The following is a 12,823-nucleotide window of genomic DNA, read 5'->3' on the forward strand; positions in this document are numbered from 1 at the left end:
GAACAAAGCAAGGGCCCTCTGCAGGCGGCTGCCCCCAGAGAGCCCAGCACAGAGCGGTCATGGTTGGGGCAGCGGCAGCTCAGGGACCTATGATGTCCACTTCACTGGTAGTGTCTTGGAGGGCTCACGGCTTCTTTGCCGGTGCAGCAGCAATCCCAGCTCCCTTCCTGGGTCCCTCCTGTCCCCTCCCACCTTCCCTGAGGAGCCATGTTGTGAGGACCCGGCCAGCCCTCCCCAGGGACCACCGGTCCTGACGCCCCTCTCTGAAGGATGGCGGTTCCCTCCTGCAGGCGCTTGCTGAAGCTCGTCCTCTACGGTTTACTGCCCACCCCTCCCGCCGGGGTGCGCTGCGATCCCGCCACCCTCCGAGGGCTCGCCTGGCACGTAGTAGGTGCGGAATAAACACACGATGGATGCATAAGGTCTATACAGCGCGCTCTCCGCTTTCCCACAACGGGTACGTTTGCACGGAAAGCTCCCTCTTCCTTCGCAGGACGTTTTCTTCAGGACCAGGAGATGGCATTCTCGAACCTCTCCGCTCTGGCGGCGGAAATCCGCCCAACGCTGGGAGCCCAGAGGCGCTCCTCCCCGCAGGGCCCCTCCGGACCTTCCCCGGAGGAGGGGCGGCGCCTGGGGGCGCTGAAGGGGTGCGGGCGGGAGCCCCGGAGAGCGGGTGGAAGGGGCGCAGGTCAGAGGCGGCGGGCAGGAAGCCTTCATACCCGGGACGGAGCACTGGGGGGAGGGGGACCCGAGGCGCGGGTCCAGGAGGGTGGGGACTGTCCCGGAGTCGGCTTGGGAACCCCGGAGCGCCTGGCAAGGCGGGACGCCTGGGGAGCGCACCCAGACCCCCACGGCCGCAGCCCACTCTCCAGGCGCGCGCACTCACTCCGGCCCCGGCCCCGCACCCTCGGCTCCCCCGGGGGCCGCGCACGAGGAGGCCAGAGGAGACCGCAGCCGCACTCCCCACCCAAGCGCTCCGGCCGGAACCCAGGGAGGGCCGGGCGACGTGGACACACCCGGGGTCGGTGGGGCGCCGGACAGCGGCTGGGGGGCGCTTCTTCTCCCGCGGTAGAAAAGGGCTGGGAGGCTCCCGCCTAAAGCGCAGCGCCCGGAGCCGCGCGGATTCTCCTGCCTCCGACCAGAGCCGCGCTCACCCTTTGCGAGGAGAGTGCGCCCTCGTCGTCCCTCCCGGGAGCGCCCCTCCTGTCCCGCCCCGTGGGACCCTCTGGTCGCCCCCGCCCGCCGTTGGGTCTGTAGAGCAAAGAGGGAGTCGGGAGGAGGGACGCGACCCCGCCCCCCACTCGGCCCCGCCCACTCGGCTCCACCCCCACCGGAGCCCCAGCCTTGGCAGCCAAGCCTCCGCCGGGGATGGGGGAGGGGCTGGGGAGCCCAGAGGGGCCCCAATCCTGCGGGGAGAGTGTCCCCGAGCCCAGGCTGTCGGGGCGCACACACGCTGTGTTTGCTCCGAGGAAGTGGAGCGTGTTCCAAGCGAGGCTGGGCGGGTCTCGGGGCCGGGGGACCCGCCGCCGAACGGACGCAGCGCGGGAATCCGGGAGGGGCGCGGCCGGTGTCCTGGGGGCCAGGATGGGACACAGCGCCCGCAGGGCAGCCACACCCGGATCGGGCGAGTGCGGCCCCGGCCGAGGAAGCGGGGAGAGAGGAACCGCAGCGCACACGAAGCTGAGGGCCCCAAGCGTCCCCACACCCTCAACCCGCAGCACGGTGCGAGCGCACCCGAGCCTGGGGCGACCACCCAAGGCCTGCCCAGCCCCGCCGGCCAGTGGCTCTCGGAGCCACGATCCGGCGCAGGGACTCTGGGAGCCAAGATCCCGCCGCTTACTGCCCAAAACGAAAACGGATCCCGGAAGGACACCGCGCGAGCGGACGCTGGGTCCCTACACAGAGCTGGGAGGCTCGCCTGCATTCACAGCATCCTAACCCTGGCGGCCGGGGTGAAACGGGAAAGTCGTTGCTAACGAACAGCACCAGGCCCGAGAGAGGCCGGCCTGGCGCACACCGCCCACCCCTGGCCACGAAATGGCCGTCGGTTCGCTCGCGTTAGGATCATGGCTCCGAGCAGGCAGCGAGTAACAGTAAGAGCCAACCCTTAGGATTTAATGTGACACCCCACCCAAAAAGACAAAGGTGACAACGCCCAGCATTTTGCTCAGCGGCCGCTCTGCCCGCGCCCAGGGTCCACTGCGATCAAATTTGAATCCCACAGCAATGCTACGGGCTGGGGGACTTTTTGTACCAGAAGGGGACACCTGGGGCCCCGCGTGTCCCTGTGGAGGCCGCGTGTCTGCCCACTGCGCTTGGGGAGCGCACCCACGTCTAGGGCCTGCACATGGCCCTCGCGCACCCTGGGTTCGGGGCTCTGAGCCGAGCTGGTCCCTGTTCTCCGGGCTGCGCTTCACGAGACAGCGGCCCGTGGGCTCCGTCGTGGGGTCCGGCTAGAGTCTCTGGCTGCCTCCCGGGAACCAAGCTGAGACTTCGCGACCGGGAAATGCCGGACCAGGAGGCCAGGACGGTCACCGCGCCCCGACTCGACAGAGGGCAGTGCCGCGGGCTGGGAGGGGACAGGGAACTGCCCGCCTGGCAGCGCCCGCGAGTCGCTGGCCTCGCGCGTGGCGCCGGGACGGGTCTCGCCACCGCGCCAGCAGTGTGTTGGAGAAAACAGGGCAGATTCGCCCTGGCCCTTCGGCGCGTGGACTACCGTGGACTACGAGGTCCAGAGTCCCCAGCCCGTCTGCGTCACAAAGAACGTTACCCCAAAATGTTCGCGGTACTCCTTGACATCTGAGCCCTGGGCGGCCTGGAAGCCGCGGGGGCGGGGTTGGAGGCCCTGGCCGTGCCCCACGACGGTGCCGGCTGGCTCCCCGCGCCCGCGCACCTGGGGCTCTTCACCGAATGGGGCGCACAGAGCGTGCGGAGCGGATCCTCAAATCTGCATTCTTTCGTGCAATAAAATATGTTCTCGTATTTTTTCCTGATTTCCCATTAAAACCTTTGCCTAACTAAACTCCCATCCAACGGGATTTATTTCGTCCCGGGGGAGATAAATCAGGGGGCAAATTTACAGCCGGGGAGGCACCTGCCTCGCTAATGGGCCCTTCATGGAGTGCGCGGCCGGCGGGGGCGCGCAGACCGGCGGGGCGCTGGCCAATGGCCGGGCCGCGGGCGCCCGCAGCCAATCAGCGCGCGCGCCGCGCGGGGGCCCCCGCGGTTATCAGCGCGTCCGGCCCGCGCGGCGCGCCGCTCCCGATCAGCCCCGGGCCGCCACGCCGCCCCCCGCCGCCCCGCTGACCCCGCGGCCGCCGCCCAGCCCGCGCGGGACAGCGCTCGCGCCTCCCGGGCTCGGCGCCGGCGCCCTGAGCGCCCGCTGCGAAGCCGGCGCCCGGGCCGCGCGCAAACTTCCTGGGCCGGAGGGCGCGGGCGGCGGCGGCGGCGGCGGGGCCCGGATGGGCGCCCGGGCCGGCGGCGGCGGCGCCCATGGACGCTAACCGCCCGGGCGCGTTCGTGCTGAGCAGCGCGCCGCTCGCCGCCCTGCACAACATGGCCGAGATGAAGACGTCGCTGTTCCCGTACGCGCTGCAGGGTCCGGCCGGCTTCAAGGCGCCCGCGCTGGGCGGCCTGGGCGCGCAGCTGCCGCTCGGCACCCCTCACGGCATCAGCGACATCCTGGGGCGGCCGGTGGGCGCGGCGGGCGGCGGCCTCCTGGGCGGCCTGCCCCGTCTCAACGGGCTCGCCTCGTCGGCCGGCGTCTACTTCGGGCCCGCGGCCGTGGCGCGCGGCTATCCCAAGCCGCTGGCCGAGCTGCCCGGGCGCCCGCCCATCTTCTGGCCCGGCGTGGTGCAGGGCTCGCCCTGGAGGGACCCGCGCCTGGCCGGCCCGGGTAGGTGGCGCGCGCAGGGAGCGCCGCGGGGCCTGGGGTGAGGGGCGCGGGGCGGCCGGCCAAGCTCACCCGCCCTCCTTTGCAGCCCAGGCCGGCGGGGTCCTGGACAAGGACGGCAAGAAGAAGCACTCACGGCCGACCTTCTCGGGCCAGCAGATCTTCGCGCTGGAGAAGACCTTCGAGCAGACCAAGTACCTGGCGGGCCCCGAGCGCGCGCGCCTCGCCTACTCCCTGGGCATGACCGAGAGCCAGGTCAAGGTGAGCGGCTGGCGCGGGGAGGCCTCCCGCGGGCCCCGCTGCGCGATGCCTACTTGGCGCCCGCGTCCGGCGAACGGTGTGCGCTCGGCCGTCAGCCCGCCCCGGGCGCAGCCCCCGGGGGCGCGGCTACTCCCGGGCCAGGCCGGGGTGCTGGCTGCCGTGCTCCCCGCACGTCCACGCGGGCTGCGGGGTCTCGCGTTGCCCGGGTCGGGCGCTGCCGCGGCGCCGTCTGACGGCCCCCCTCCGCCGCAGGTGTGGTTCCAGAACCGCAGGACCAAGTGGCGCAAGCGGCACGCGGCCGAGATGGCGTCCGCCAAGAAGAAGCAGGACTCGGACGCCGAGAAGCTGAAGGTGGGCGGCTCGGACGCGGAGGACGACGACGAGTACAACCGCCCCCTGGACCCCAACTCGGACGACGAGAAGATCACGCGGTTGCTCCAGAAGCACAAAGCCGCGAACTTGGCGCTGGTCAGCCCGTGCGGCGGCGCGGGGGACGCCTCGTGAGCGCGGGCGCGGCCGGAGCAACCAGGGTGGGGCGGGCCGGCGCCCCTTCAGCCGCAGCCCGCCCGTGTGTATATATATTTTTACAGAATAAGTTATAAAGCGGCCGGCGCGGGCTCGGGAGGGCTCGGGGCCGCGCGTCCCGGGCGGAATCACTTTGTATAATCAATAAATTATTTAACACGTCCCCGGCGGAGCCCCGGCTCCGGAGGCTGCACCGCGTGTGTCTTCCTTCTCGAAAACCCGGTTCCCCCCGCTCCCCCCCGCCGCCCCCGCAGTCTTCGTCCCCGCGGGGCCGGACTGGCGGCGAGGCGCGCGGTGCGACCCCGACCCGCCTGTGCCCAGGCCCGGGCGGCGGCAGCTCGCAGGAGCGAGGGGACAGCGAGGGCCCGGCGCGGGGAAGGGCGACCCCGGCCCCGAGACCCCTTCGGCCGCCCCGGGAGTGCCGGAGGAGCCGCGACGCCAGCGAGCGCCGAGCGGAGCCGGACTGGGCCGCGGACGGAAAAGCAGCCTGCGCGGGGCGCGGCGCCAGCAGGTGTGCGCGCGGCGCCAGGTGCGGCGCCCCCTCCCACCTGCGCCCTGCCCAGGGCTGCGGGGCCGGCTCAGTGGCAGAGGTCGGCGGCAGGTGAGCATCCACCCGCGCATCCCTCTTCGGAAACCCGGGGCGGGACGGGACGAGTCCTAAGCTGCCACCGGGCTCCGTGGCTAGCGCCGACGTGTTTGATCTGATTACGCAGATCTTAAAATGCCTTCGCAGCTGGAGGTTTCCGAGGGCGCTAAGCGCGCCGCTCAGAGATTTTAAGCTCGTCTGCATCCCGGTTCCATAGTCTTTGATCGGCAGAAATCACTATTTGATTCGGACTGGGGCGCCAAAAAGAAATCCCGAGTGATCCGGCCGCCCTCTGAGGGACAGCTCGCACCCGCTCCCACACGGCCAGGCCCTGGGCGGCCCGCACCGGGCGCAGGGCAGCAGCTCTGCTCCACACTCTGGCTGCTGCTCGGCGTGGCTGCATTCTACTGGGCACAAGTCTTGAGTTTTAATTAAAAAAAATTAAACAGAAGTGATTACATTACTATAAGGTTTCTCCTTGAAGACATTTTTGAAAATGTTACGGAGAAACGGAAAAGGCTGAAGTTTTCTGTTCTGGGCCACGTGGCTGCACCATCAGTTTTAAAAAACAGACATTTCCTTTGAACCACTGGCTGGTCTTTTTAACGGAGCGATATTCAAACCTATTTTATTTCTGTGAGGGAACCGTTCTCTCAGCTCAAGTTAAGAGCAAAGGAATCTCCAGTTTTGAAGTTTTGAGGAAGGCCATGCATCTTTATAACCCTGTCTTTAAATGCTGAGGGGTAATTCCCATTAGTTACCGCTACAGTAAGAAACCCAAAAGATTATTTTCCTGCCCTTAAGGAGCGGTGTGGTTTTGTGCAGCAGAGTCTGATAGAATGACTTTCTGGGATTTCTCTCGAGCCTGATCTGAGGAACAGCCCACAAAGGAGCGCCCTCCGTCACTTTGCATTTCAAAGGAGAGGGGGCCGGGAAGGCAGAGAAACAAAGCAGACGCAGGACTGTTTTCACCATGATCAATTTTATTGCTTAGGAACGGGAGCGGTCATTTCTAGAGGCCTCCACGGTGACCAACAGCTGAAACCCCGTTACACAGAAGCGTGTGGGGCGGGCCTGCCGTGGGGCATGTGGGCAGAGCGGAGCGGCCACAGCACTGACCCGACCGCGCTGTCAGGAGCAGACTCGGCGATCGGACACCAGTCACTTGCAATGGTAGTGATTTACGTGAACGCGAGCGTCTGAGGCCGTCGCCCCGTCCAGGGTTGTGTAGTGTTCTAGAGCGGATCAGTAAGACCCACGCTGTGTGTCATCCACAGGCTCTGCAATGACCTTTTAATGCCGTGCTTCGTGCTAGGGGAGATGGTCGCAGCGGGTTATCGTGTAGGCTGGGCGCGGCGGCGCGGCCAAGACTCGCCCAGTTCGGTTTCTCTGAATGTGTCTATGTACAGCCCATGTTAGAAGCAGTTTCTACCTGAAGCAGACAAGCCTATTGTTTCTCCCATGATATTATGGTTTTATGGAGAATACCTGGCACCATAGAACAGTAACCAAAGACAGACCAAACAGTTTACAAAATTCGTAAAAGGTACACCCGAGCTAGCTATAAACTTCACATTCAGTTCTTAATATTACACAGAAAAAAAGGCATAGGAGTAAGATCACAAGTGTAGATGTGCTGTGGTCGACGTCCACCCGGGACGGCACCGCGAGGCCGCGAGGCCGGATGGGTCTGTGCGGATGGGCACGTCCCTGAACTCCTAGACTCCATTCCTACCTGCCGACAGGACCCTCGCAAGCAGTCATCCTGGAAAGTATATTTAGCATAAGTTTTGGTAAGATTTATAAATTATTTTTAAAAAGTATATATTTATATATATTTATATATATAAAAATGGAAAGCAGCTGCAGTGTGATTCAAAAACCATGTAACACGGCAGTAGAGTAAATAACACGGAAGGGGAGCCGCCAGAGGCGAAGACGAGGGCCCCCTGCTCTCCTCACAGTAGCCACACTGCCTGAGTCGCAAAGAGCCCCTGCCCGCCGCCTCACCCCCGGGCACACCTCCAGCTGGCAGACGGGGACGTGTGACACCTGCAGGCTTTCCTCGCCGGAGAAGCTCTTCCCACGCTGACAATTACTAAAAAGTGAAACTCTGAAGTCTGAATTACAGACTCCCTCTCCTGTCTATAAAGTTTTGGCAACAGGACGGTGACTTATTACAAAAACCCAGTATTTCTACTTAATGTCACATGAACAGACAAGACAGTGAGGTATGTGAGGCTTTTCCGGAACGGTCCGGAGGCTGAAGCGAAGTGTGGGGCCGGCCGTCTAGCGGGTGGCGCTCGGGCGGGTTTGTCGATGCAGCTGCTAGGAGGACGTGTTTCAATGGATGGGACTTCCACCTGCTCCTCGCGCTACAGGGAGGTCTCGCGAAGGGCCCTCTGGTGTCGCTGCCATCGCTTCCCTGCCGTGGAATCGGTCACTCGTTAAAGGAACAAACACACCAGGAAAAGCTGAGGAAAGGTGAAGCCAAGGGAAGGAGTCATATTTACCACACGTCACTGCACGACACAACACTTGTGCACACGGGCGTGAGGTTTACCTGCCCCGGGCGCGATGCGGAAGGCCAGGAACACGGGCTGCAGCGGGAGAAGAGAGGGCGTCAGAACCCATGGCCACGAGCCGGCCCTGACCCCCGACTCCGGATCCCCACCCTCCCCCAGCCGCACAAACTGCGTCCCCCTGCCCTGTGCGAGCATCAGCGCGAGACCCCGGTGACCACACACTTGAGTTTTGTAAAGGGCGTCATTTCCAGGTACAAACTCACGTAGACTGCTGAGTAAACCCCGGCGGACACGGGGGAGGACAGAGTGCTGTCCTGGGTCTGCTCCCCCTGGGCGCCATTGTGGGGGGCCGCGCGTCAGGACGATGTGCCCAGTGGTCACGGCCAGGAGGCCTTGCGCACGGGACAGCGCGGATGTCTCCGATTTGGCTGAAGGTAAGACACGGCCAGCACCACCCTCAGTGAGACCGCGGGGCTCCGGGGTTAGGGATGCTCACACGGATAACGTGCGTCCCTGCACCAGCACTCAGCGTCTCTCGCTGAAGGACGGCACCTGCGCTCACTGCCATGAGAAGGCCGTCACGGTATCCCAAATGCACACCAGAAAAATGACCTTCGGAATCACTGCCTGTAGACAGTATTTTGTTATAAATAGTAAAATTCTGTATTTTATTCTGCAACTAGTCTTTCCTGCCTTCTTACCTACCTAAGTATCCACCTACCTTCTGGTATTTTATTACAATTAAGTAAACGCGGACCAGCTTGGCAAGTGCTGGGTGGGCCGGCTGAGGACCAGGAGCCCGGCCTGCCGCCCCCCGCCGTCCAGCCCCCCGGGGCCGGCCCTGCACCACACGGCGAGGGCACATCACCTTGTGGTCTCCCATGCAGACGTTGGGCCCGATGTGGTCGTAGGTGACAACCTTCTCCTCGCTCTCCGACTGGGAAAGCAAACAGAGAGACCCGAGTGGGAAGGGGGGAGTGGCGGGGGCTTCCTCAGGGAGGGAGCCCGGGCTACGCGCTACCCACCCCTGCCACCTCCCGCAGGTCTCTGGTTGGACCCTCAGAGGCAGTGGCCGGCCAGCAGGCAGAACATTCTGGAAGCCCTGGGAGCCCAAGCCCCTGGTTCTTCCTTCTTCCGGACGGGAGTCGGGGTGGGGTCCCCCAAGCTCTCCTCTGGCACGTGCCCCTGGCAGAGGGCCTGTGCTCACGGCCGCGCTCATTGCCCTTCCTCTCAGGAGCCCCCGCCTCCCCCCACCCGAGCGGTGCATCTGGACCCGTCTTCCCTGTTTACACTTGCTTGGAGAGCCGGTTCTATTAGCCCAGAACCGTGTCCCACCGAGAGCAGACGCCGCGGAGCCCGCGCTGCCGCACCCAGCGCTCCGCACACATTAATTAGCTGCCCCGCACACCGGCCCCTCCCGCCGGGCCGCCTCCACCTCTGCGGGCCAGCAGACGCCTGCGTTTTGGGGGCGACTGTGAAGGTTTGTTCCTGGCAGTCAGTCAGCTCCGGCTGGGCCGGATTTTTATATCCGCAGCTGAAGCATCGAGACTATAAAGTTAAAACTGAATTATCTTTAATGCAGTAGGAAGCTTAAGGTCAGATTTACTTTCCAGCATGGTCGCCTGCCAGAAAGTATAAAAACATAACCTTCTGCACCGTATGCGTGAGCACTTCCCATCCTTCACGATCGCAACGCTGCCTCGCGGAAGTGGGGGACATTCATCAAACGCAGCGTGGTAATTTACAAAGGCAGCATAAAATTGTGGATTTCCAACTGCATAATCTTGAGACAGATAAACAAATTACAGCAGTGCATTCATCACCGCAGCTCCCAGGCAGGGCCGCCAGCCCGCCAGCTCCGGTGTTTCAGGGCCGGGGAAGCAGAACGGAACATGATGACGAGGTAACCGAGCATAGCATGATGGATGAGGCCGAGGGGACGCTCACGAGGCGCGTCTGCTCTGACTGTAACGCCCGCTGCCGCGGGGCAGCCCCGAGGAGGGCCTGGGGGACCCTCCCCCCCAGCTCTGGCCCCACCAGGGCCGAAGCGTCCAAGCTCCAGGACATGAGTGAACATGAAACAGTCTATGGGGGACGGCCTACGCCCCCAGGGCAGAGTCCGCAGGCACTCAGCAACAAGCACTCAAGTGTTTCCTGCAAAATGCAGTTTCCTTGGGCGTGGGTGCTTTCCCTGGGAGACGACACTGTCCCTTCTCCATCCCCGAGGCCCCCGATCTGGCTGTGGCCATGCACCCGGCGCACGGCAGGCGTTCGAGGCAACGTGCAACCACACACGGCCGTCTCCAGAGCGCCAGCAAGCAAGCCCAGCAGAGAGAGCAGGACTACGTCCAAGGCCGGGCGCGGGCAGGCTCTCCCCGGGTCTGTGCACTCGTGGCCGACATCCAGTGCAGCGTCCGTCAGGAAGGCCCCGTGGGGAAGCAGCCCCAGCGGCTGTCCTGAGCGATGGGCCCTGGGTGCGAGGGTGTCACAGGCAGGGGCAGGCCCTGCTCACAGCACAGGGGGAGGAGTACCGAGGCCCCGATGCAGCAAGCTTGCTGTAGACCCAGTGAAGCCCCTTCCCCCAGCCCAGGCCCCCCACTGACTTCCTCCCCACGTACTCACAGTGCTCTGGGCTCCGGGAAGAGCACGGAGGGCTGGGCCCTCACTGAAAAGGTCAGCAGGGGCCCAGTGAGTACAGGGCACAGGGTGTGTGCGTGGCAGGGTGTACTATGAGCCTGGGGCAGCATGTGGGGGGCTCTGCCCTCCTGGCTGTGACCCCTCTTGCCCAGTGTGCTTCAAGTCCCCGGGTGAGGACTCAAGGTGCGGCCCAGGGCCCAGTCAAGGGGTCCTAGTTGGGGGGGGGTGCAACTGGAACCTAAGACAGAGCTTAGGTTGGGGACGGCCCCCCGAATGCCCACGTCTGCTCTGGACACTGAGCACCAGTCCATGCCCACCCCCGCCACCCCGGCCCAATCAATGCACTTGCGTGTGATTTCTCACTGATGGGGTTGACAAAACCAATCCAGGTATTGATTCTTTTGAAAACACGCCTTTTGTATTAAAATGTGGGCACTGAAAATTCTGGAACACCCGAGTGTCCCAACCCCCAGCAGGTGCCACCTCCACCTCCTGAAGGTCCCCGTTCGTTGGACCGCGTCAAGCCCAGATGTGAATCAGGCTCTTTACCGACAACTCGGGGACAAGGACCGACGCGTCCACCCGCTTTACAGCTTACAAGCGCTTTCGTGGACGAGAGCACGTTTAACTCCCGAGGACACAATGAACGGTAATGACTCTGAAGGCACTGACGACCGCGTATGCCTGCTGTGGGTTCAGAAAGACATCGGACGTCACAGGGGCCCCCGGGGCCGGTGCTGGGTTTCAAGTGGCTGAGGACCCATTGTAGGACGGCGTCAGGGCCCAACCCGGAGGCCGCGTGTGTGCGGCTGGTCCTGGGGGACTCTGGCACTTACCTTCAGAATCAGCTCCCTGGCGGACGGGGACATGAGGACGCGGTCGCACCACGCGGGGCACCGAGTGTTCATGTACTGCCGGCCCTGGCCGGAGTCCTCGCTGTACGGGTAGCTGGGGGGACACAAGGGCGCCTGGTCAGCTGCCGGCTCTGCCCCACCTCCCACTGTCCCCCGAGCCCCGGGGAAGCCCGTGTGGTTCTTCCCATGCACACGGAGTGGCCAGTGCCACGCAGGGAAAGAACCCGTGTAGAGAAGTATCCAGAACACAAAGCCAAACAAGCGATTTAAGTTCTCCCTTGAATTTTAGCTGTAACGGGCTTGGGACAAACCAACGGTATCATCTAGGACTCTGTGGTTTTAGTTTTGGACGAGGTCGGAGGACAGTGAAAACCTGCACGGGGAAGACAGGAGGATGGGCCTCCTTCCCCACCTGCATCCCAGGGGCTGTCCAGCGCATGGCCTGAGCTGCCTGTGAATGCAGGGGTGCCGCTGTGGGACCCCCACGCAGACGTCCCCTCCTGCCTCTGGAAGCTGGGGTACGATGTGGGCGCAGGCCCCGTCCCCATGCCCCGCCCCCATGCCTGGTGCCCAGGCCACGGGCTCATCACTGTGGCACAGCCTGTGAGCATCCCTGACTCGCTGCTCTGGCCACACGGGTGCCCCGTCCCCATGCCCTGACCCGGCTCAGCCACCGGGAGAGACGGCCTCTTGGGAATGGAGCCACCACAGCCGACCCACCAGTGGACAAGCGACACGAACACGGGCGAGAAGCATGTGGGGTGCCGCCAGCCGCTCCCCCGCGTGTTCCTCGGCCCACGGCGGCTTCCTCGTTCCCTGACCCCCTGGAACAATCCTGCCTCTGGGCCCCGGGGGTGTTCTGATTGGGGCTGACTGAAGTAGGGACAGATGAACTTGGAGCGCGCTGGCTTTGGGGAGACGTGTCACTGTGTCTGCTGTGTCCACACCAGTGTGACGTGTCTGTATCTGTGGTGCATCTTGCATGGCCATCTTAGAGTCTAAACTTCTCCTTTTAAAAATCTGTTTTTAGGTTAATTCCAAAGTACCACATGATCTAAGCTGTGAATTAGCTTATCTTCAGGACAGAGGGGCTTCTCCTGCGGCCGCCCCTTGTCTGCTGAGCTCTCTGGCCCGTCCCTCTGTTCTGTGACCTCAAGACCCCTGTCCTGCCGTGACCATCAGGCCTCGCAGAACATGCTTCTGCCCTGAGCTAACGGGTCCCGGCCTTGCCTCATCCCACCAGGGGTCCCCCACACTTTCACCAGAAACAGTGGCCAAGGACCCCAGCCCCTCAAGTCACTGCTTCACTTGATTAAAGACCCAAAGCAGCAAATATACTTAAAAACAAAACCCGCACAGTTCCAACAGCATCATGCGTGTAGAGAGCACGGAACACGGACTGCCCCAGAAACTCCCTGCAGGAAACGTGGCGAGCCGGCCATCTGCCCCCACTCCGCCCATGCAGGGTGCCTGGCTCAGCTGTGACCGTGGGGGAGCAACACTGCCCGGCCGCGGCCGCTCGCCTCGCACACACGACCTCGCA

The 12,823-nt window shown here is 63.9% G+C and overlaps 2 protein-coding genes across 3 annotated transcripts in view; one reads left to right on the forward strand and one right to left on the reverse strand.

Annotated features, from left to right (window-relative positions):
* The first annotated feature begins 3,492 nt into the window (after positions 1-3,492).
* NKX6-2 (NK6 homeobox 2) lies at positions 3,493-5,339 on the forward strand. Its single transcript, XM_040624291.1, has 4 exons — positions 3,493-3,895; positions 3,981-4,153; positions 4,406-4,653; positions 5,000-5,339. Exons 1-4 carry the CDS (start codon positions 3,493-3,495, stop codon positions 5,337-5,339), a joined length of 1,164 nt encoding a protein of 387 aa, XP_040480225.1.
* Positions 5,340-6,227: 888 nt separating this feature from the next.
* INPP5A (inositol polyphosphate-5-phosphatase A) overlaps positions 6,228-12,823 on the reverse strand; it is a 182,353-nt gene continuing 175,757 nt past the window's right edge. For both annotated transcript variants that reach the window (XM_040624538.1, XM_008686002.2), the window contains exons 13-16: positions 11,263-11,374; positions 8,658-8,726; positions 7,778-7,864; positions 6,228-7,689 (exon numbers count right to left, since the gene is read on the reverse strand). In XM_040624538.1, the coding sequence (XP_040480472.1) occupies positions 7,784-7,864; positions 8,658-8,726; positions 11,263-11,374 (262 nt within the window). In that variant the 3' untranslated portion in view covers positions 6,228-7,689; positions 7,778-7,783. The remainder of the gene's footprint in view (positions 7,690-7,777; positions 7,865-8,657; positions 8,727-11,262; positions 11,375-12,823) is intronic.

The sequence above is a fragment of the Ursus maritimus genome, unplaced genomic scaffold, assembly GCF_017311325.1.
Source record: "Ursus maritimus isolate PB19 unplaced genomic scaffold, ASM1731132v1 scaffold_7, whole genome shotgun sequence".
Classification (NCBI taxonomy): domain Eukaryota; kingdom Metazoa; phylum Chordata; class Mammalia; order Carnivora; family Ursidae; genus Ursus; species Ursus maritimus.

What these genes read in the sequence shown, in the direction of transcription:
- NKX6-2 (XM_040624291.1), top strand. Translation starts at nt 3,493, where the DNA reads ATGGACGCTAACCGCCCGGGCGCGTTCGTGCTGAGCAGCGCGCCGCTC. An exon ending in TGACCGAGAGCCAGGTCAAG is followed by an intron (nt 4,154 to 4,405) that starts GTGAGCGGCTGG and finishes CCTCCGCCGCAG; the next exon opens with GTGTGGTTCCAGAACCGCAG. An exon ending in GGCGGCGCGGGGGACGCCTC is followed by an intron (nt 4,654 to 4,999) that starts GTGAGCGCGGGC and finishes GCCTGTGCCCAG; the next exon opens with GCCCGGGCGGCGGCAGCTCG.